This window comes from Rutilus rutilus (genome assembly GCF_951802725.1).
Source record: "Rutilus rutilus genome assembly, chromosome: 10".
NCBI classification, from domain to species: domain Eukaryota; kingdom Metazoa; phylum Chordata; class Actinopteri; order Cypriniformes; family Leuciscidae; genus Rutilus; species Rutilus rutilus.
The window spans coordinates 6,301,974-6,327,565 of record NC_140215.1 but is presented as its reverse complement, the minus strand read 5'-3'; the positions used below and the strand labels follow the sequence as shown (position 1 = coordinate 6,327,565).

The window sequence follows — 25,592 nt, the reverse complement described above, 5'->3', positions numbered from 1 at the left end:
CATTAGAGCAAAGGTCCCAAGAAAAGTTCTATTGTAACAATGGAAAAACAAAGTGACAAAAATAATATGCATTTCTTACATTTTGTAAACCTAGAACTGTTCTCGAGCCACAGTGGTCACAGGTATTACTGGCTGATAAGTGTGTGTGTTTTTTTTTTTTTTTTCTCCTTTTGGACAAACTGAAGATATTTCTGACAAACATCTGGAAAAAAAGCCCTTTGATGATTCCAGATGTTTCTAAAGGAATGACCCTAATCTTTTCCTAGTCTTCCTCCAGTCTCAAAAACAAATCCTTAGGAAGAGTAGAAAAAAAGAAACCGAGAAAAGAAAGCAAAAGAAGTCACACAAACAGTCTAAAGTGTGACGTAGTGTGTAGTTCACCTAAAACAATGCTCTACATAAATACGATAAAGTCTATAGTCTGTATGTCACAAGTGCTAGATAACTTTCTTCTTCTTGTTGTTGTAAAATATTCAAAAGTCATTTTTCTTTCATTCCTTTTTTAAACGAGTAAAAAGCACATCCGTCGGACACCAAGAGCATCATTCCGTCTGCGAACTGACCAGAAACAGAGGAGGAAAGAAGAGCTTCCATCCCATGCGTTCTCCAAAGCCTCAACCCTCCCGTGTTCCTCCTTTGTGCAAATATGTTACAAGGACAGACAGGCATGCTGACGCACAAACCATGCAGAAATCTACAGCTGTGAAGGAAAGAGAATGAAAGAAACTTCACCCTGGCCTTCAAATAAACAATTGCTCAGGCCAGACCTCATGGCAAATTAGCAGGAATGACAAGAAAGGTAAAAAACAAAACAAATGGAATGCAGTTGGTTTTCTTTTATACAAAACAAGAGCAAAGAAAATGCCCATCCGGATGAACCAGACAGAGACGTCCCTTTGACGAGGCTTTCGACAGGCTGCCGTTTGTATTATTGCAAAGTGGTCTGTGAGTTTGATGGCTGTCCGGTGTGAGTATTACTATCATCATGTCGCTTTACATTTCCAGGACACTTTCAAATCAATGTCAGCCTTCGCACTTCGTTCTTGAAAGTATATTAGATGAGATTTGATGGACTTTTAAAAAAAAAAAGAGAAAATGCCCAAAATAGCTCGGAAAGAGTAACAAGACGCAGATTTTACAAAACATAAGAGTCCAGAGAGTGACCGCATATAAATAAAACGCTTACATTTTCACAAAGTCATGTCCAGGTTGCATTTCACCCTAAAATCAAGAGGAGGTAAATAAGAAAATGCTTATTTAAAAAGACTATTAAGCATATTTCACCCCAATTCTCATGATCGGAATTTTTCGTTGCTTTTTGTAAATTCTCACTATAATTTTTTTAATCATTTAAATGATTTTATATTTCACAAAGCTGAATTGTGTAATTATTATTATTATTATTTTCAAACACTTCTTTTGGAAACTCCCCCGTCTGCCATTGGTCGAATCAAAACCAAACTCACGCTATTGGCTGAGCCAGTGTTGCTTGATTTCTTACATTTTTTCCTTTGATTTTAGGGTGAAATATGACCCGGATGTGTTCTTGATAGGTTAAAATAATTCAAACGAAAATGAAATGAAATCCATTTTGGATCACTGTCAGTATCTAACTCTACTCGGTCTATCCAAATGGACTTTCACCAATGGAAATGTACAGTGTCAGTCAATAATATTTTTTCACGGGACTTTCGTATGAGAGTTTAGAGAGCACTCTGTCAAACTGAAGCCTGGAACCACAAAGATCCGTTTGATCAAGAGTTTACGGTGCCAGAGTAATGCTACTGTGAATGCATGAAACCAATAAACAGTGCCTTCAGTGGAACCAGCGACGGCCGAAGCCAGACCATGTACTGAAATATATCACTTTGCAATCTTTATAATATATAATATATCTATAGATCTTTGAAATATAAATCTACTATGAACAGAACGTAGTAAATACACAATTGTCGTAATCATTATACAAAGTAAAAGCATCTCCCTCCCACCGCATACAAAAAAACAAATAAAAAAAAGGCTTGTTACTCTCTAAAACAAGAAACTAAAGACTTGAGCATGTAAAACACATTGTCAACTACATAAAGACTGACAAATGAACAAGTACATAATCCAAAAAGTACAAAAAAATTAAACGGGACAAATGAGCTCACAAGGCAAAAAAAGAGAGAAAATAACGGGCACGAACCCAAAGTGGAGTAGTCATACGTGACAGGCATATATAAAAATGAAGTCGAGGAACAATGGCAACGGTGAGTCAAATCTCCCGCCTTAATGAGTCTCATATTGAACATGACACACAGAAAAAGAATGCCAAAGGTAGTTGCCGAGAGGCTAAACACGAGTCAGGGGTTGTCAAACAAATCATCGCCTCTTCATCAGTCCAGAATCGAATAAAATTCAATGTACAATCAAAGTCAAGCCAAATGATCTACTGTCAGCATGCATAATTGCGTATATATACAATTCTATGTGCCATTTCGAAGCGTCGGCGACTATGTCAATGTCCCATGCAGATTGTCTGAGTATCACAGTCTTCTCAGAGGCGTTTACGATTGTTTTCTGAGTGGAAGCTGGTGGTCCCGCTACTTCCTGGATTGTGTCATGTGACGAGCACATGTTCAGTAGCACCTGCCCCTAGTGAAAGGCCCGTAACCCTCCTCGCTCAGGCCTGTCGGCAGGAAACCAGCGCTAAATCTCACCAGGTGGCACGTCTGAAGGCTCAGTGGTACATTTAAAATCGGTAACCAGCCCTTTTCCGCTTGTTTCAAAGGTGTCAATAAAACTGACCATCTGCTGAGTAGAATAATAGTAGTGATACGCTAGTGCCCTTTGATTAACTGTAAAGTAACCGGAAAACTAGACATTCATAGCTATATAAAAGTACAACATGTCGAGAGAAGGAAAAATAGAAAGTTTGTCTCGAACTACAAATCGTGTGACGCGTGGTCATCGCAGCCCTATCCTATATGCTCGCAGCTAGTGGGTCGACAGCAAACTCATGCTCGTTTGGCGCTGTCAATCTACGACGGTTGAATTCCTAACTTGGCAGATGGAAAGCTGCATGCTGGTCAACCTTTCTTCGGAGGAGGAGGAAGAGGTGCGTATTTGGTCATTAGAGTTGAAATGAGTCGCTACATTGGCTTGCCTTCTAAAGCGTTGGAGAATTCAACTAAATTTTGCCCTTGGATGGCTGGCAGGCAACTACCTTAAAGTTCGCTTGTCAGTGACACTTAAAGTCATGTAACATCCAACACAAGCACAGTAAAAAAAAAAAATGAAGGAACATAAAACAGGTCATAATGCGTGTGAAACATGAAGATATCTGCAGGGAGTTTCCTGGTAAACATGCTGAGGGTTTCTCGATTCTTTAGGCCAGCCTTTGGCCGTCGCGACAAGAAAAACCGAGGCGGCGAAACGTCTTCCCCTCCTGTAACTAGTTTAAGGCAATGTTCTTCTCGATCCGTCACGGGAACTCTTTTTGAAAAAGGCACAAACTCAAATTGTCACTCTCATGGCTCTCTTGTCGGGGCTTCCCAGAATCCTTCGCCCTCTCTCACGGTCACATCGTCCACCCTTGCGGGTCTCTCGTCGTGAATGTCAGAAGCGTTAACTCGGATGGAGAATGGAACGAGTCACTTTTTTTTTCTCCCCCCCCCCCCCACAAAAAAAGAAAGAAAAACAGACAAACAACAAATAAAAAGACGTAGGCCGCAACGAGACCCCACAGCCGAAATCAATCATGTGGACTATAGTGGCTCTGGAAAATATTGAAAAAAAGTTCATGTCGAAAGCACCAGCTCTCACATCTAACAATGAAACATGAGTCTATGTCCTGCTCGAATGTTAAATGTCCCTGTGGACAGACCAGGATGCACAATCCTGGACTTGCTGCCACGGACAGAGACTAACACGGCTGAGACGTTTGTCGCACTCTGGGTGTCACGGAGATTTCTTCAGGCCGTTTCGGATCCCGTGCTCAAAGTGCGCACATCGCGGGACAAAAAATGAAACGGATGGAGAGAGTAGAGTGACGTCAGAGGCCTTGAAGAGGCTCTGAGCTGAGAGGGTCACCAAGGCATTCGAGCGGACCTTCTACAATGGAGGTTCCTCTTCCATAGGCTCCTCCTCTGTCCTGTGGGGCGACACACACAAACCTTCTGAGTTACATCATACATGAGAGCTTTTTTTTTTTTACTTCAAGACATTCGCGACATTAAAATCACGATTAAATATAATCACCAACTAAATATTTCAGAGTCGAAAGTGGGTACAAATTCATCTATATTCACCATGAATGTTCATGACTTAAAGATTATAATTTTTTTTTTTTTCTCGACCTGGGAATCGCAATTTTAAAATTCCAAAATATTTCCAGGTTTCCTTGCCTCTGGGAACCCTGTACATGCGCACGCACACACACACACACACACACACACACACACACACACACACACACACACACACACACACACGCACACTGATTTAGTGATTTTATTTAGCGTTCATTTTTTTCAGGCTTAGACATTTTAGTTCTTGAAGTTACAATGATTTCGGTTAGTTTCCGAGGAAACGTCTAATTTTCATCTAATATTCATATTTTATATCATTTCAACTTTATTTCAATGAATAAAAATCATTTTTAAAACACTTACACAAATTACTCAAAAATAATGTTTAAAAAAAGACCCATATTACTTCAGTAAGGAGATGCTAATACAGTTATCTATTTAAATATATATAAATATTATATAAATATATAATTATGGAGCCATTCACCTCAGTGACATTCCCATTGAACAATCAGTTTATGTGTTGATGTTAAGAGCAGATTTGACCTAGTATTTGACCTGTAGGTGGCACTGTAATTGAATTTATATAGTATTCCTAGGGAATTTATATGGCATTCCATTGACAGCAGTGTGTACAAACTCATTTCAGAGATAAATCATCACTTCCTGTTTAGTGTCAAATTTGCTGGTATTACTTGAGAATAGTGTAAGACATAAAAACAACACTCAGTCACTTACACTTGTCTTGGTCTGAATATAATCTGAACCAGTTTTGTAGGAGAAGTAGCATAAAAAAAAGGATGCAAATTCATTTAAAATGACAGAATGGTGCATGCCATGGTGGAGATTTACAAAATTTGAATATTCTATGTGAGAATTTTGGAAGAAATCCGGAGGAAATTGAAACAACCAGATTCATGGTACTTTCAAAGGATCTAGAGAGGAAAAAATTATTTTGTTTAAAAAGTTATTAGCTGTTGTCTGGTGGCGCTACAGTGTTTGAGAGACCAACTCCAAAATTGGCACCAGAGTTTTGGAGCTTCCACAATCAAGTGCGGCTGCCACAGACACCAAGCCAGAAAACAGAAAAGAGGAAAATAAAGTTAAAATAGGTGTCAATGCATTTTCGGCATTTGGCCCCTAATAGGAATAACAGGAAATAATGTGAGTTTGAACCTGTGCTGGGCACATGTATATACACATGTGAGAGTGTAAGAGTGTGAGCGTGTAAGGAAGGTCCAGCATCTGTGCTCAATGTTTCCTGAGTGTTTTTAATTAGGACTCTGGCAGTGTGTGTCTCTCAGAAGCCTGATGCTGCTGGACGTCTGCCCCGAACCAGCCGCCTGCCTATCACGGCTCATGCACACACTTGTCCTGTACCTCTGGACCCCCTCACACAACCATAAATACACATGGGGGTCACATAAACAGACACACACAGGAGGCCTGCTATGAGCAAATGTATGACACATTCCAGGAATAAGGTAACAATTACAGGCTGAAACTCATTTTTAAGCAAATTCAATGAAAGGATTCAATTATAATTTATATTTTAACCTTAAAATATTTTTTCTTTTTTGTACAGTAAAAAGTATTTTATAAATAATAAAATAAATATTGATAATTATAGGTAAAACTGTTGTCTGGTGGATCCAAAAACTTGTGTGCCTTAACTGTTTTTTATTTTTTATTTTTTTTAAGTAACGGGACCCAAACCGTATTTGTGGAATGTGCCATATGTCCAACACAAGCACGCATACAAACTCAAATATAACTGCACCTCTTCCCCATGTGCTTGTTGGCCACAGACAGGGAGGCCATGGCGGTCACCGTCTCTGCCTCTTCAGTTTCACATCTCTGAGCCTCCAGCAGAGAGTAGCCCAGAGTCGAGGCAGATCGCTCCAGCGAGCGCCAGTATTTACCTAGGCACAAAACAAGGTCAAAGCTCAGCCTTAAATATGACTAAAAGCTTTATGTACAGGTGTAAGCTGTCAAATACAAATAGCATGTAAAGAGATCACATGCATGCCAGAGTTATGACTAAACAGAAGTCTAGTCCATATTGCAGAATATTCTCACCAAAAACTGCCCACTCGAAGAGGAAGACACCTTATGATATGCGACCAATCACAATTTGTTTTGTTTTTACACATTGTTCAGGGGCAAGTTTATCTAATAGACTATACACTACAAACACAAAAACAAATCTTTTTTGAATGGTGTGTACAATATGCATCAGTCCATCAGTGAATGCATCGTGAAAGTGTGTTTGCACTCACTCTGGACTTCCAGAACTTTCTCCATGGAGTGAATGGCATTGGGGTTCGGCCTCTCTTGAAGCACGTCTTCAGGAAGAGGATCCAACTGGAGGGAAGATCACAGATTTAAGATTAAACAATAGACTGGACAAAGATGCCTTTAAATTAAATAATTGATAAAAAACTCAATGCTTATATATATTATACGTATATCATACGTATGTATGTATGTATGTATATGTATATATATATATATATATAAAAAAGCATTGAGTTTTTTATCATAAATATATAATTGAGTATTTCTATCCTCAATGTTTAGTCACCATGAAATTGACAAATCTTATTTTTTTATGGAATATTGTAGTATTAATTATACATGATTTATCTGTATGCATTTTGTTTTATTCATGTGCCTTCATAATTTTAAATAACTTTTGCAGTGACATCTCTTCTCTGATTACGAGTTTTCTGGAGTGAGGGCGGGGCAACCTGTCACTCACATGAGATCGACCAATAACCACAACCATCAAATCAATTCCCCACAGAAAAAAAGCAAATCCCATCATACATTTTTTCTCGTCTGAGAAGCCATTTCAATCGGATACCCATCACAATAGGAAAGAAAAGGTGATAACTTTTCATGCTAACTTTAACACAAAACTATGTGATTTTGGAGAATATATACAACAAATCCACATCTTCATCAGGTTATTTATGGAAGCAGACCTTGCTAGTCATTGTTTTCAGGGACCACCGATGTCTACCTGTCAATAAATGTATTAACAGCAAGGTTGTGTTTACGCTCTAACGGCGGCTCACAGATGTGCTGAATGCTGTGCTTTAAAGCTAGCCAACAATGCAGGGCTTTGTGCTTTGTCGCAGCGCGTGGGCAACGAGACCTCATGCTCCGGCAAACCCTCACGACAGCTCAGGGACCAGCGAGACCACGGCCCAGAGGAAACAGCCAGTGTGCGACGCTGCATTCCTCATGTGGAATGATTCCATTTCCCCTTGGCTCTCGGCTGCATTTTTTCACCCCCACGCAAAAAAATAATGAAAATCTACAGCCAAGCGTTTCATATGCAAACATTAAAGATGAAGAAAAGGGCATGCGTCCTGTCATTCATCCTTCATAAACCATTTACATGAAAAGGAAAAGAAAAGAAAAAGAAAAAACACATGAAAACAGGGTGGAGTGATTTTGAAATATTATCAAGTGTAGAGAATGAAAGAAGGAGGGAGAGATCATTCTCTACTCCTGGCCGAGCTGGAAGCTTTGGTTTAATTAAAACAAATAAGAGGAGGGCAGGAGGACTGGAGGCGTTGGGAAAGGCCGTCTGAGGAGACTTTAATCCTGCTGTGGCACGACATATCAAACCCCCAGTACCAAAATATTAGAAAACACACAGTGTAAGCAAACTCTTTTTATTTATATGAGTTATGTACATTTTATTTATATAGCACCTTTTAGAGAAAATCTATCCATCCATCCATACATTTATGTATATATAAAGTGTTCATATGAATATTGTATTTGAAATTTGATTTGAATCTTGGTGTTTCCATCCAACATTTTTTGTGTAAAAACTATATGGATGCAGGCCGGCTAACGAAAGCATAAATATGCTCAATATCAATTTGCATCCGCCATAATTCTTCAAACGACACGTTGCCAGCTCAGAAAGTCCGGCCTCAAAGAAAATCCAGATTTTCCCACAGGTACAACATTGCGGTGGTGTTCATCTCGTAAATATGATCGTTCCGACATGACTTTAAGGCCAGCAGTCCCATATGGAGGGGTGAAAAGTCTGCGTGTGTGTGAGGCCAGCTGGTCATTCATTCACACTTTCCCGCTGTGCAGTGTGACTGTAGGTCAACACTCGTCCCCCCGGTACGCTCCCATAGGAATCCTCCCAGTTCAGCCCGGCCCCTCTCAGCTCTCCAGTCCCGCTGCGGTCGCGACCCTGTCCTGCCCTGGCACTGGCCGTGGGGGAGGGGGGCGACCTGTCCGTCATCGTGATGGACGGCCCTGCTGCACGTCTATAAACTTTAATAGGTCTTGTCAGCGCACGCCAAGCTGCTTGGCAGGTATGAAACACATGCCAGTTGCCGGCATCCACCATGACAGTGGGATTTATTTGATTTTCCCTCTCGCCCTCGCCCGCGGCCGCGGCCTGAGTGTGTGAGGACCTTCACATTCTCCAGGAAAAAGAAAAGCTTTTGTTAGGATGGTTTCTGTCAACCTGCCTGCAGCAATATAAATTCTGACTGTTTGAGAACGGGGCACGTCCTTCAAATATGGATGAAGCCAAGCGAACTGCGAACTTCATGCAAAACAGGGTTACCAAAAGAACATGCAATAGTGCAGAGAAGCAAAAAAAATAAAGCTTGATAGTTTGCAATACATTAAGGCAGTGGTTTTCAATATTTTGGGCGATGTGCCACTAAAACCATTTAGTTAGCACTTTCCGATTTATATATTTTTCGGATAAATAATGGAACAGTTTTATCGGTAAAATCAATGAAAACTATATTTTTTCCTCCAAGTCTTCTGTTTACTTTGAATGAAAACAGACAGAAATGATTCACTCACAATTCTGCAGTCAGATCTGCATACTCATCACCAGAGAAGAAGGTGGCGAGAACCCCACTGGTTCTTGTGTGTATTGTCAACATGGAATTTTTATGTATTAATTGCTTTTTGTATTTTGCACTGCAAAAACTTAAAAAACGAGACCTTCCCCCGACTTCCCAGGTTGTCTATGAAAGCCTGTATTTTTATAGCCTGGCTAACGTCAGACCAAGTCTCATTTGAGAACCACGTGTTCATTTTCTCGTATTTGAGGCGTGGTTTACGAATGCCCAGAGCCGTTTATTGGGCGCTATGAATGTCTATCAAATGCGCCTGTACGTAGCTCATAACCAATCGCTTCAATTATACCAGATGACGTATGTAGAGTGACAGAAATTCAACGAGGAAAAAGACGATGGGTCAAAGATTTATTTGTGCACAATGGCGTTTAGCGAATATTACCGTTTGTGCAAGATAAACTTGAGGGTAGAAGGTAACGTCGAGTCTGATGCCATGTTGGATTCATAGATATAAACAAACTGCTTCGGTGTCGTCATCGTCTTGCTGCTCCCTCCCCGTTCTGTGATTGGTTCCCTTTTTCAGGGGAAAATCTGGTCCATGGTGTCCAGACTGCTTAGCAACGTGAATAAAATCGTGCTTCGAGCAAGGCAGTATGGGGAAACCCAGGCTAGTATTTTTATATTTTGGGTCGAAAACCCAAAGAATGTTTCGTTCTATGACACACAAATGAATGCTTATACAATGTTCAGTATAATGCCAAAAGTAATGTCAAAGTCATGTAAAGAAAAGGGATTTATTCAAACTATAGTCTCACATAGCCAGATCTACATATAGTCTATAGTCTCAAACATACTTTATATTCAAACTATCAAAACAGTGTAATTATAATTACTTCATCTGTCGACATGATGCTGGTGAATGATCAGATGCTTTCTTAACAGCTGTGATTTTTTGTTGGGTTTATTTTGTAATTGGATGGAAAGCTCGCAGCTCATATTTAAGTATTCATGTTAATTATTCAGCAGTGTGGTCTGGATGTTCGTTAACAGTATATCGCTGCAAAGGTATTTCCAACTTCTTTTTACTTCTAAGCAATGAACGAAAAGAAACTTCGCCGTGAGTATATCGGGGCACTGAATCAAGTTCAGTCTCTTGTACGTTCCGCTGACACGTTCCGTGAACTGCTGACTGCAGTTCACTTAAAGGCCACCGGTGTCGCTAATAACAAGGGTTTTTGAATTCTACATATAGCCCCTTTAAATGTGTTAAAGTGAACATGATATGGGAACTAGGGCAGTCTTTTGTAACTATAATGTACCACTGCATTAATGCATTGAAAATGATTTTACTAGAAGGACATTCATGACCAGCCCTGACAGAGCTGATTACAGTTTATTTTGAAATTGCTAATTTGATTGCAGTGACCTAACAAACAGTCCTTTACAGGACAGAAAATTCTGGAAATCAAGCCCAGGTCACATAGGTTAAAGCTTGCATGTTTACTGTAGCTGTTGGGTAAACACAGAGAAAAACCTCATGGTGACTGGCAACAATTAGCTTATTAGGACGTTGTTTATCATATAATTGCTAATGACCACAATTTGAGAACAACATCTGCTTGCACACATCCATCAATGAGTCATGGATTCAAGGCTGAATGACGTCAGAGTCGAAGCATCATTCATGAGCTATTTAACCAGCGAAACCTTTGGTTACTCACGGATAACAGTGAGAGAACTGATCATCAGAACCGCCCCTGATCTGACTTATTTTCAAAGGAAACACAATCCTCATTATAACAGCGCCTCTTTCTCTTTACCTGCCTTTAAACAAGAGGAAGTATATTTCACACACACCAGCCCAGGCAGTAAAACGCTCAATATAATGACCACAGTCACACAGGAGGCTGCTGCGCTGTAAAGCGGCTCAATCGTTCACTCTCTCGCTCCATGAACAGCAGGGAACCCGGATAGTGTCAGTGCGGTTCGCTTATAACAATTTGTGTAACGCCAAATATTTTTGGTCTTTATAGGAAACTGTACTTAGGTTTAGATGACATGTACAAAAACACCATAAGATTGCTTGTGATTGATAAATGATATTCAAATGATATTTAAAGACTATATTGCTTTATGTGTAATCATTCTAAATATTATATTATATTTAAATATAAAATAAATATTATGGAGTAGAATATTCCTTAAAATATTATTGAATTATAATGATCATATATATATATATATATATATATATATATATATATATATATATATATATATATATATATATATATATATATATATATATATGATTTTATATTTTTAACAACATATCTTTATATTATTTACATAACACTATAATCTACGATTGGGAATGGATAATGCAGCCAATGCTATCAGAAGATTCTCAATTAATCCTTCTGTAATGATGAACATGATTCATTGTTTTAACTTCATTTGCAAACAACTGCCTTTTATTATGTAGTGTGTTCAGTTTTACTGTAATCATTTTCTCTTTTAAACTACAGAACACACAACATGTAAAAAAAAAAAAAAGGTCTTATTGATTCCTAAAATAAATAAATTGGTTTAGTTTTGAGTGAAAGCACTCTATTGAGCTTGATTTACCTTTCAATTTATAGACGAGCGAATGAGCAAACCAGGCGGAGTGGAGGTTCGGGTAGCTGGAGCACCTGTTATCCCATGAGTCTCTAGTTCAAACACACTCAAACACGCTCTCGAAAGCTCTCAGACTCTATCGACATCATCTACTCACTGCCCTGAACTTCACCTCCGCTACAATGTGGGCTTGAATGCAATGATAAAACACCTGCTTCCTGCAATACTGATTACAGTCTGTGCTCTCGTTTCTTAATATCTGCTATCTGGCCTGCGCTTCTCTTCTCGGGGCATTTGAGACATCTTGCACGGGTCATCAAATGACAGTGTGGTTGAACTGCCCCTTTTGAAAACCCCCTGAATGGGTGCCATGAAAAACATGCATGAATCTAAACAAGGCCTCCAATTTTCATTCTTGGACAAATAAGGCCAATGAACTCTTTGCATATTAAAACAACATGCACTGGAGAGGGCATAAGTTGTTCTGTGTCCAGTGCTCATGGGATAGTCAGTCCTTCCACTCTCGAGCTTTATGACATACGCTTCCTCTGTACTTTGTGCTTCCTAATTTCCTTTGATTACTTTAAGTCTGCATGTGTGTCTCTCCGGTCTGCGAGAGGTGTGAAGATAACTGCTTTCAGATGGGCCGCTGGTAGCGTCTGTAAGCTGAAAGGGAAGAGAGCGAGCGTGAGATACTCCGAGCCCCCCCTGAACATCCCTCCAGGGAGTGCACTCGATAGGCAGCTGAAACGGGCCCTTACTGAGCAGTTTTGCTTGCTCAATGCCTCCGTCTCCTTTATCCTTTTCCTGCTATGACAACTAACCTTCCCATGGGGCAAACTGGAGATGAAGGCAGCGTCAGGCGGGCCTGCAGACTCGCTGTCTGCCACCGACCGAATGCTGGCGCAGGTAAACCGATTATGATTATTGCATTAGGACTGCTAGTATGTGGTTCTACTCTAAAAGCAAACAGGTCCAGATCAGTTAGTGCATTTATTTTCTGACAAGCCTGTGACTGTGGAGACACACAGTGCCTTGTGGGTAAGAGAAAAAGTTCATTCCTATCCCATGCACATGTACAGGTCACACTAGCTTTCTTTCTTTTTCTTTCTTTCTTTCTTTCTTTGATGATGCTGATTTAAAAATATATATATTAATCTTAAATTGTTATAATATTTTATAATGTTACTGCATTTACTGTTATAACATCTGAAATATCTGTAGCATACCAAAAGTGTCAAATAGTGACAGAACTAACTACATAAGTCTAATTTCTGGTGCAGAAGTCAAGGAGAGCACACAAGCACTCTCACCTTGTTTTATTATCCTGTTTATTTTCCTCTCATCCCCAGAAATGGAGTGGAGACAGCTCACTTTTACTGTTCCAGGAATGTATTTACAGGCTTGTCTCTAGAGCTTCAATAACACCAGGAATGAGGCCCGTCCTCTCAGCTGACCGTAAGAGTGGCAAAATGATTGAGCCCGGCTCTGAACACTAACTCCCAGTGCTCAGCTAAGCTAGCCTCTGGGAAGCCGTATAAACTCAGCACAAGTGTAAATGTCGGGATCCACATGGGCTGGGATCGTATTTTAGAGGCTCAATGGGTCTGCATGGATGGTTTCAACAGGTTCTCTCCTTAACCAATATTAGTTAACTCTGTAAGGATGTGCCACATCGTCACTCTCTCAAAATACACACAATTTCTGATGTCCGAAGGCCTGTCAATTCACTTAAACCTATTTTTGTATGCAATTCTGTCAAACGAATCATAGACAAAATATGACTATTTTTATGAAGTCAACATCAGAGCTCTATTAATTCTTGAGAATAAAACATATTTAAAGCATGTATTAAACGAAACAAAAACTGTTTCACACATGGAGCTGCAGTAGTCCCTGTTATCTGTCCTTTGTTTTCTAATTCTATTTCTTTAATCTCAATTTTTTAAAGGGCTCATATCATGAAGGATCAAATTTTGACTTTCAGGATTTAACATTAATGCTTTACTACCTACATATACACGTCAATGCCACTCCTGCATGATCAGAAACCCAAGGTGAGCCTATTAAGAAGGAAGTAGGATATATTGTATTATCCCTAAATAGCAGAAGCAACATAATAACCATGTTTACCAGTCAGAGACCATGTTCACACAGCAGCAGTGTACAGTTGTCAGTCCTGTATTTGAGTCCTTAAAGGGATATGTCACCGTTGGAAAGATGAATGTGTATTTAAACTGGGTCATTTATGTCGTAGAAATGTGAAATTATTTTAGAAGTTGGTGCCTTCTAGACTGAGAAAAGCCAGAAAATGACAACTCCTCCCAGAATGCACTTGCTTCGCTGCAGTACGAGGCCACTCCCAAACCACGCCTACCGGTTACAGAGGGCAGTATCGGAAGAAATGATACAACTAGGCTACTAGTTGACTCGAAACTGAAAAGACGCCGTTTTATCGTGAGATCCCCCTATGGGCGAGTTGAAAACATGCGGAACTAGCTCCTCCTACTGGCTGTAGTCTCTCGCCTCTGGCCAAAAAAGCCTCAGATGAAGCTAAATGACGATTTTTGCGTCATCTGAGGTTTTTTTCCAGACACACAATACAGAAATCTCTCATTTCAGGGGGACATGAGGGAGGGAAGCACGGTCATTTGAAAATACTACCGGGTTTCTACTGATACAAAGCTTAATGCTAATCGGTGAAGTATCCCTTTAATACGGTTACATTCACACACAGTACGGTTATTTACGGGAGTGACAACTGCATTCTTTAAACAAACTCACACCAATACATTTTCAGAATTAACCGCACCCTCAAAAAACCTGTGCCGAGTGAAAGGAGAAAGGAACCAGACTGGACAACTAGTTGTCTGTCACGTCAAATGGTGCGAGAGAGCCTCTCTGGAAGAGACAGAGAACACAAAATCTCCAAGAAAGAATGGAGATAGTGAGCTGCCAACACAGGCAACATTTCAAGGCATCACAGCAGGTCCAACATTTGGTTGTGCTATGTAGTTTTAGCTGATTAGAGTATCACATCTTTAGCTTAGCAACATGCCGATGTCAAATGCCATTGAAATCAATTGAGGATGGATGCAATACGTTGATGTCTATGTACAGTGATCCAAATCACTTATGAGGTTCATTTAGGCTGCTGTTTAGACAGCAAAGCAGAGCCAAAATGAGAATGTATTTGATTTAGAAAGAGAAAGGAAAGGCCCTGAATAAAGAAGATGAAGAGAAAGAATAGCAGTGAAGATGAGAGATGGGAGCATAAAAGAAATTATTCTTCCTCTGACACAGAGACAAGTGGATAAATGACGCCCCGAAGCTTCATTTGTCTTGTTTCTCCATGTGCGGACAGTGAACCGTTCGCTATTCTTTCACTCCCACCCTCAGACTGGACTTTGACTGTGTCAGCTAAACCTTGGTGGCTGGCCAGCACAAAGGGAGTGCTGTTAAACACACACCCTGACAAACATCTAGTCTGTGACACCCTATACAAAAGCTGGGTGGGAGGACAGAGGACAGGGCTTGAGAACAAGGCCCAGGGCCAGTAAAAGAAAGAGCTTCAGCTCAGCTGATGGAACATTCACTTGTCCAGTTTGGCCAGTTATCAGTATGCAGAACTGCTATGCAGAAGACTTGCTCTTAAAGTCAGCTAGAAGACACATGATGGGATTCTTTTGTAAAACTCAAACTTTTTGTCACTTAACACAACATCCATGAAGTGTGACACTGTAAAAACAGCGAGAAAAGATGCAACGGCTAAAGATGTCACCCTGACTCAACACAATGTCCAGCATAGACCGACTGTTAACGCTTAAAATTGGTTATTTAACTAAATAATAATTGTATAAAATTCGTTATTTGGTGTAAATGTGTCAAAAAAACAAATGTATAATATTATTTGAGTATATATACTATTTCTTGTAGGAAAGTGGAGTTTAGTTACTATTTCATTTATTATTGTTATTATTATTATTAATTTAATAATAAAAATAAATAAATTACACACTCTACATTCCAGTTTCCTGTAAAAAATAAATTCTATATGAAATAAATAAAACTTTCAGATAGATAGATAAATAAAATCTATCTATCTATATATATATATATATATATATATATATGTGTGTGTGTGTGTCTGTGTAAACTGTATACATACACACACACATACAGTATATATATGTGTGTGTGTATGTATACAGTTTACACAGACACACACACACACATATATATATATATATATATATATATATATATAGATAGATAGATAGATAGATAGATATATACATACACACAAATATTATATAAACATACTTTTATGTTAGATGCGATTAATCACATTTAATTAATTTGACACATATATATATATATATATACACACTGGAGTGTAGATATGTTGAGTTTGTAATGTCTGTTATCATTGTAATGTCCGCATCATTGATAACATCATTTGTTTAAATAATGTGGTGATCGAGGTGGAACTAACTGTTTGTCCAATTAATGAAAGAGTTGAAACTGTTTGAAACTAGAACAGCCATTATTTCTCCAGTTCTGTTCAGTGTCATTAGTACTGCAGAAATAACTTCACCTTTAAAACTATAAATTTTTCTCTCAAGACAAGTACAACTTGAAAAGCTGGCTCATCTGGATATAAAATCCATATTATTGAACACTGGAGGATGTTGTCATTCTGTAAAATCCCTTCATGTTTTCCTCCATTCATAAAGCCCCGTCCATCCCTGAGTCACCCTTCCCCGTCTGATCTCCAGTCTGCTCTTACCTCGATTCCAAGTAAAGCAGAAACGCATGCTTCGGAGGCATCGCAAATGGCGGTGAGGTCGTGACCCCCCTCCAGCGCGAGCACCAGCCGGCCGCCGGCCAGTCCCATCAGCTGCTTGGTCAGGTAGCCAAAACCTGCCAAAGGAAATACAAGAGAGGGTTATAAGAAACCGGTGGCTGGCCTTTGATCAAAGGAATCAGAGATGAAGAAAAAAATGAAGAGGGAAAAGAAAGACAGTATTACATCACATTCTCTCCGTTAAAAAGACGACACTCTGGATTTACTGGGACTAAACATGTAATCCGAGGCAGGTTTAATTTTAATAAATGTGGCTTAGTTTTTTGGCTCCAGGCGTCTTTTGATCTTTGTTTGAATATATGTATCCGACTATACCTCCCTTTCCCAAAGAATCACATTCAAGGCCATCCTAGATTAATTTATTTAGTTTTAATTCTTTACTGGCATGACATGGTCCAATGGGATGTTCTTCAACACGTCTGCAGTCCATAAGAGAAGGAACCGTCCAGTACAGCTCAACCACTGAGAACCTGATACAAACTTTATGCAACATATCAAATGCAACACAAATTGCACCAGAACCGCAGCTACTCTGAATAATGATGCGCATAATGTGCTTGTGCACATCATTCTTAAAGGAATGGTACTCCCAACACAAACAAATATGTTATTATTTATGCACCCTCGTGACGTTCCAAACTTTTATGCTGTTATTTTGTATGGGAAGACAAAAGGAGACATGTGGAGAATGTTTACGCTGCTCTTTCCCATACAACGACAATTCATCGTGACCACGTCCACCCCAAAAAGCATTGTAAAAGAAGTCTGTACAAAGTTTTTCAATAGCTTTGTTAGATGCGATTCACCGAAAAACCTAATTCTTCTCCAAATCAGTTATGACATGCAAGAACTAATGGCGTTTGCTGTCAATGTTGAAAAAAACGTGGCGTATAATTTGAACCTGAAATTTGTGAGTTCTGGTAGAGAGGAATATTATCAGTCATCCTTGTGGCGTTATTTTTGAATTTGGAGAATATTTACGAAGCTCTTGTCCACACAATGAAAGTTCACGGTGACTAAGTCCACTCCATAAACCATCATAAAAGTAGACTGTACGACACGTGGACTTTATATTTCAAGTCTCCTGAAGTCATATGATAGCTTTGTGTGGGGAAACAAAACCGTTATTTATGACTCCATTTCATGAAAAAAAGTCCATGCTCAGTTATGGCAAACAAAAACCAATGGTGTTTGCAGTCAATGATGCCAAACTTGGTGAAACTAGTCTAATTTGAATTTCACCATATTCACCATATTTTAATTTGAGACTTTTATGAGCTCTTGCAGAAAGGAAGATAAGCCAATAAAAATGTGTTTCATTCAGACTTGACATATGGCGTACAAATAATGTGGCCTTGTTTCTTCGTCCTTGTTAAACGAGACAAAACCACGTACAAATTTTGAAACGACAATAGGGTGAGAGCATAACGTCAGAAATATTTATTGGGTGACTTGTTCCTTTAAGTTAAGCGGAAAAATGAAAAACAAACGCCGGCACAGATCGAATCATTCTTAGATCAGCAGATGGAATGAATCTGATTTAAAGTTCACTTTTAGCTGCAAGAATGGTGCAAATTCAGACCTTTCTTTAGACTCTGGGCAAATGTTTTAAGCGAACAGTGTTTCTACTTTGCGTTTCCAGCACTGACATGACCAGGAGATGTAATCTACAAGAGCTGGCCTTATGATCCCTCTAACAGGATAAAAGCAGCCTTTTGGACCCCAATAGCAAGTGCTGCATAATCATTAAATGTTTGATTTAGAAACAAGCCTGGAATGCTTTCTTGATATTATGCACACATGGGGGGAAAAAATAAAGGAAAAACATCAGGGATCTGGAAGTATGAGACAGGATGACTGGTACAATCCCTCCCTTCAGGGATTAGACTTTGCACACAAGAGTGTGGTCTCTTGTTTTTGTGGTATTAGCACATGATAAATTTGCCTGAAATGAAAGCTTTTAGACATGAGAAATGAGCGAGAGAGAGAGGAGCGGGACAAAGGCTGACTTCCACGTCAATGACTCATCTTTCTGCTCTGAACCGCTTCATTCCACGAGAATGTTCCTAAGTACAAGGAAACGCAGAACGCTTACATTTAGCCGTGAGTTTGTATCCTCCCAGAGGTGGCTGGTGCCCCTCCACAGCGTCGAAGCCTGAAGAAACCAGCACCACGTCCGGAGCGAACTCATTCGCAATAGGCATCACCACCGTCCTTTAAAAAAAAAAAAGACAAAAACAAGACCACATGAGTTTCGGAAAGGAATAGTTCAGCCAAAAACGAACGTCGTTATTTATTCACCGCCATTTTTTCCCAGCTCTTTATTATTTACTTTCTTTGGTGGAGATATTTTTAGATGGTTTTTCAACTATGGGCACTTTTGTCCCTCTGGACATAGAAAATAATAACAATGTCCATTAGTGGATAATATGAATCACATGTGAACTTTTTAATTGAAAAATATATAAATACCACCACAGTGCTATTTCCACCCTCTCACTTTTTATGTATTGTTTTTAACATGGAATTGGTGGTGGAAATGACATTTTAACCAAATCATCTGTCTTGCTAAGACTAATTAGCATTTATTATTTTATGTCTTCTATATACAGACAATTAAATAATATTTTCACTGTCCTTGCATAATTTGACAAAATTGCAGCTTGACTGGAAATCAAATCTTGACTGGTATTTATATTTTATATATATTTTTTTTCAATTGAACAGTTCAGAAGTGATATCTACCTTGCTTAAAACTTCATTAGGGGAAACATTGTTCAGTGTGGTGGAAATAACAAAATGTGCCAATAAATTTGAATTGTTTTTTTGACAATTACAATAGTTTTAAATGTACAAAACATATTTTTATGATGGATTTTCATGTTTTAAGACTGGAAGTCTGTGTTCGGGACAAGGGTAATACAATAAAGTCTATAAATAAAAGGCATCTGAAAAGTAGAAACAATAAATTATGAGTACATGGTATAACGTTTCCAAGACTAAAGTTTTTAACATGACCTTCATTTAACAAATCCCTGGAACGTAAAAGTCGAAGAAACACCCTTATAGCAGAATGTTACAGCTGCATTCCCCCAATACAATTACAGTGAATGGTGACCAAGACATTTTAAGCAAAATTATCAGTGTCTTAATTCTCAGTCAAAGCTATTGTATGACTTAACAAGTCTTTGAAAACAATGTATTCATATGGACTACTTTAGGGAGCTTTTTTTGATGCTTTTTTGGAGGCTAGCAGGTCCTGGTTGACATTTCCTCAAATTGCATTGAAGAAAGCAGCATGAACATTTTGCAAATCGTTTTTTTGTGTGTTTCAAAGCAGGAATAAAATAATACAGGTTTTGAATGACGTAAACGACCATTTTTTTGTGTGACCAACCCAAAGATGATGAAGCAGTGCAATTGTATGTTAAACATAGTCCAAACTCCCCCAAAACACCAGTTGCCATCATGGGAGACATTTAAATTCAAAGAAACAAGACTAGATGCAGTATGATTCATGGGACGAATGTGGTTTTAACGGCTCATTCTGTGGTAAAGTCGCGATTTCTAAACCAAGACTGGCTGTTGCAAAGACAGCCGTTGGACTCAGCAGAGGTCGTAAGACAACATGACTGGGGTGTGTGCATGGCGTGAAAACAATCCCAGCCGTTCTGTCTGTAAGGCACATAACACACACATCCATGCATATACACACGCACACACACCCTCCGATTGCGTTTGTCTTGGCAATGGCGATCGGACTGTAAGGGCCATCAAAGCTCACGTCGGATGAAGACGACACGCACATTGATTAGGCGGAGGATATTCTGACTTTGAGTTTATGACTGCGGCCAGGCCCTGCATTCCTTCTGGGCTCACAGCTGTGAGGCTATATTAAGACGACAGATTTCTCTTTCTGAACTGCAGCTGGAGAAATTGGATATATAACTGGGCTTGGTGGGGCGGGAGGCTTGGCGCTCTGCGCTCAAGTGTAGGTGTAGTTGACGTTACAGACTTGATTTGTGTAAGTCTTCATATCCATGGCTGTTAATAAAGATTCGATGCAGTAGAGGTTTATGGTGTGAGGGAGAGTGGGGTAAGATGTGTCATCTGCCTGATTTAACAGTCTGTGTCATGTGACCATACTGTATTTAGAAAGCTTAAAAGATGCACACGAGAAAAGCGATTATGCTAAAAACTAAGTAAATTTATATGCTGAACACTGTTCAAGATCTTTTATATAATACAGCCAGGAAATAATTTAATATTCAGAGTATTTGATTGCATTGAAATAATGTTCCGATTTTTGAATAACATTATTTGTAATTTCCTGTACTTTATTGTTGATTTCCTGCATTATTAATTGATTGAACCACTGGCACAACTTACCCCAAAGTAATTTACAACAGATGCCTTTTTGGGAAAACGTTTCACTCATTAATTCAGTGGTAATCTTAAGCAATGCATATATTATGTTTTATATATTATATATATATATATTCAATAAAAGTTCATTTTAATTGTATAATTTAATCTATATAATATATACTTTTTTTATTTGTTATATTATATAAAATGTTAGTTGTTCAAATATTCCTCAATAATTCAACATAGCCCTTCACATGATACAGCTTACCAAAATTCAAAATTCCTTAAAAAATAAAAATCAATTATTAGACATGACTCATGTATGCTCCTAGCAGGGAGGTTTCTTTCACACGCATTGCATTAACTGTAGTGCCCAGTTGCACAATATACTTGGTCTCTGGTTGGATGTGGTTGGAACTTCACTGGCCTCTGGAATATGGCACTTGTCCTCTTGCCGAAGGTGGGCAAAAGGCCCAACTCCTAAGATGGCCAAAGTCCACAACTGTGCGTCATATTTTCCATCTTAAAGTACCTAACCTCACCTCAATTAAACCCTGCGCCCCACACCGAGCCCAGCTGACTGCACTGCCTGACTTACTGGAGGTCTAAAGGCTTCAGAAAGGATGACAGAAGGCTTTGAGAGTCCAACAGGGTTTGCGTCACAGAAAAGCGGCTGAAATGCCATCGCACGGCTGCAACGGGAACGCAGTGTTTTCAGTGTTGTCTGGGAAAGCGCAGTGGTGTCTGTGTGGTCAGCTGCTAAGTGAAAACAAGCTTGCTTGATACTATTTTGAGAGTCAACAGTGACTCGTGTTGGTGCATGCTGAGATCCTTAAAACAGTGGTTGAAAATAAAAACTTGCAAGATCAAGTAATAATAAAAAAAAGATGCGTAGAGGTTAGGCATGCACCGATATTACAATTCTGGCTGACATAACAGGCCAAACATAATAATTTTCATTCCATGTTTTGGTGGAACTGTCAACATTAAATTAATTATTAAAATGCTTAAATATGAAAGAAACCCAGAACATTAAAATCAATCATTTTAAATGCTACAAGCAAATTTAGGCATCTTAGCATTAAAATGAACTGGATGGAAAATGGATATTCATTTTGCAATTAGCTAAAGATTACATTTAACAGACTTATTAAATTATTTCCCTAAAAAACAAACAAAAATATTGATATATACTGTCAATGTTAAAATTCTATACTATTTTGTCTAAATAAACAAAAACAACAACAACCCCAGCTCCCCCCCACTAAAATCAATCATTTTAAACGCTAGAAGTGAATTTAGGCGTCACAACATTATAATGCATAGGATGAAAGGATATTCATTTCACTATTTGCTAAAGATTACATTTAAAAGTGTTATAAAATTATTAGAATAAAGTAAATAAATAACTAAAATAAAGATGAACTTTAAGTGAGTGTTAACTGGGAAAATTGAATCACAATGTAAAAAAGGGAAATCAGTACGAACAATTAAATATTTAATATTGTTGAATATAGATGAAACACACACACACACACACACACACACAAAAACTACTAAACTCTCATATTAGCCTATAATCGATATGGCACCAATATATTGTGCATCCCTTTAAAAAAAAACGATTCACATCACCCACTGCTGCTGCTTCTGCAAAATGCAAAAGGAGGCATTTTAATGAATATCCAGTTTAGGGAATTCAATATAATGGAAGCACATAGTGACTCGCAAAAAAGTCTCACTGAACATTGTCCAAGTGCTTTGACAAGTGACAACCCAATATTTAAGCGGCCGTCCAGTAAAAGTGTGCAGGTTGCTGCCGCTCTCCAGCGCTTCATGCTTCTGTCCAGTAGGTGGTGGAAAATTTCACCTGCTTCCTCCATGCAACAAAGTAAAAGGGACATTTCCGGCACAATTTTACTGTGTAAATGTTGAAATATCTGGTTGTCACGGAACACCTGGAAAATGATCAGTGAGCTGTATATATCTAAAAAAAAATTGAGGCTTTTATTAATTCCACTGAAAATAATATTGATTAAACCTGCAAAAAAGTGTTCTGCAAAAGAAAGAAAATCAAACATGTTTTGGAACAACATGATTGTGAGCAAATGAATGAATTTTCATTTTTGGCTGATCTATCCCTTTAAGGGCAAGATCTCAGGCTAGAACGTCTATTAATGAGACCTTTATTCACTAACACAGCAAGAAGAAAAAAAAAAGGCTGAGCTTTGCTCAACGGTCACACTTTCCATCACAGGTGACACCTCACATCGAGAGCCTCCTAGCCCGCCAGAAACAGCAGTGGTGCGCCCACATAAAGCCTTCCTCCAGTCTAGCCCTGGGCAAATCAAAGCTCCACGCAGGCCACAGGCACTCACAGGGCAGCCACAGACTCACAGAGGGGTCCTCGGTACGACAGCAGCAGAGCGGGCGAGCGGCCAGAACCTTCCGTTCTCCACTTTGATGTTCAGAGACGAGCAAGCTTCAGGCGCCCGCCAAAACTGCTCGCATCATCACATTCCCCCCGCCACAAAAAACGCGCCTCTTCTCTAAAAACCGCACGATCAATTATCAAGCCCGCGTGGAAAAGTCTTCTTTAAAGCCCGTGCGCTCATGAATCAGACAGCGTTGATGCGGAGATGAAAAAGAGCTTTACTAATTAGGCCATGGATGCTGAGATTTACGAGCTACGTAGAGGCATCCTGCTCCGAGTGGGAGCCTTCCAAACTCCTGTCTCTGCTGACTGTCAGCTTATTTGGCTGCTTTATGGCCGCTTCTGCTGACGGATATGATCATTCCTGCATTTCAATCCAATTGCCACAAAAAAAGCAGGATTAATCACTGGCGAGACCACACAGACACACAACGAACACAAATCAAATCACACCACGCCACTTTGAAGACCAACAGCATCGCTGAACCAGCGAGTGGCCCCTCTCTCTTAAACCTCACTCGTTTCTGCAGGTCTTATGGGATGTTTTCCTCATGGAGCTCCCGTGTGAGTCTTCCTGAGACCCGGCGTCAGGCTCCAGAGCAGGACACGCAGATGAGAAGCCGAGGGCTCATTTCTCACAAGATGATAGGGCCTCTGCCAGATCCCTTTGACCTTTGATGGGCTTGCTCCAGACTTGGACTGTTACGCCTAACTCTCACACACTCGCAGACACGCAAATACAAGTATCTAGATTCATTCGGCTGCCATTTTAAAGTCTTTTCTTCACCTCTCTTCTCTGTTGCCCATTCAGGGTTCCCACACTTGTTGACTAAAGAATTGCCATGATCTTTTCATAATCATTGGATTGACATCTGATGTAAAAATGCAGACTGATAGTAATTTCATGGCCGAGAACCAATAATTGGCTGATCATACAGTTGTGTATATATATATATATATATATATAAAGACAGCTTTGATGAACTTTTTTGATCCACTTCAAATGTTGACTACTGTATATGCATTTATATAAACACACACATTTATATTTAAGCTTTAAATGGCATGTTTTAAAAGTGAAATTAGGAATCACAACATAATAAAAAAGGACATTCAAAAATGTATAATTTCTGAGGTTTGTTAAAGATGACATCAGTGTTATCAAATAATTGTTTTTTTTTTGTGTGTGTGTGTGTGAGAATTTTAAGACTGCAAAGGTAATCTAAATGCAAAAATATGCAGAAATTAAATATCCGATACCAGCAAACCTGCTAACCATATAAACTACACTAAAAAGTCAAAATTCCTCCCCAAAAGGCTCATTGTGAATGTGAACAATACAGAAGGCTTTTTACTGATTTATATGACTTTACAAGGCCTGGAAAACACCAATTTAAAATTCATATATTTCCATGACCGTAGAACCCCTGTCCATAAATACAGCGAGTGCAGTCCTTCACAAATACTGATCATGCATCATACGCTGCACCTCTCATCAGCCATGAGCTCACCCTTCACAGACAGGTCCGCTGGGAAATGTTCATGGCCTCACACACCGCACCTGAACACAGTATCACATTCCTCCAGAACTCGCATGTAGAGGCCCCTTCAGATCCAGCGGACCATCCGTTTGACAGTCAGATCAGTAAATGACAACACACAGAGAGGATCTCTGCTGCCTGCGGTTTGGGCTCTACATTCACTAATGACACAAGTGAAAAAAAAGAGCAAAGATCTGGATTCTCTCACTATCGCTGCAGTTGAAATTCAAGGGCGAAATAGGAGGAGAGATACTTAAAGTTATGCTGTCAAATAGAACGTTTTTAGAAATTTGCAAGCAGACGTAACGTAATTCAAAACAGAGAGAGATATTGGCCAGGCTGAATATTTTTAGCCAATTTGAGATTATCAGCTTTGGCAGCTAATATGGCTGCACCATGGACGATTAACAAAAATGTTAGTTCCTTCTTGTATCAAATATGCAGGGCTTGACATTAACTTTTTTGCTCACCAGACACTGAGGCTAGTGGTTTTCCAGAGTTATCAGCCACTCAGTATTTTCACTGGCCACAATTTTGACATCGATACCATGGGGGGAAAGCTGCTATATAGATATCTTTAATATCATCTCATAATTTGGCAGCAGGTATATTAGGCTG

The 25,592-nt window shown here is 39.2% G+C and overlaps 1 protein-coding gene across 4 annotated transcripts in view; it reads right to left on the bottom strand.

Moving 5' to 3' along the window:
• Positions 1 to 3,947: 3,947 nt before the first annotated feature.
• hdac4 (histone deacetylase 4) overlaps positions 3,948 to 25,592 on the bottom strand; it is a 204,453-nt gene continuing 182,808 nt past the window's right edge. For all 4 annotated transcript variants that reach the window (XM_084421602.1, XM_084421603.1, XM_084421605.1 and 1 more), the window contains 5 exons: positions 18,727 to 18,845; positions 16,554 to 16,687; positions 6,572 to 6,656; positions 6,073 to 6,214; positions 3,948 to 4,135 (listed from right to left, as the gene is read on the bottom strand). In XM_084421602.1, the coding sequence (XP_084277728.1) occupies positions 4,096 to 4,135; positions 6,073 to 6,214; positions 6,572 to 6,656; positions 16,554 to 16,687; positions 18,727 to 18,845 (520 nt within the window). In that variant the 3' untranslated portion in view covers positions 3,948 to 4,095. The remainder of the gene's footprint in view (positions 4,136 to 6,072; positions 6,215 to 6,571; positions 6,657 to 16,553; positions 16,688 to 18,726; positions 18,846 to 25,592) is intronic.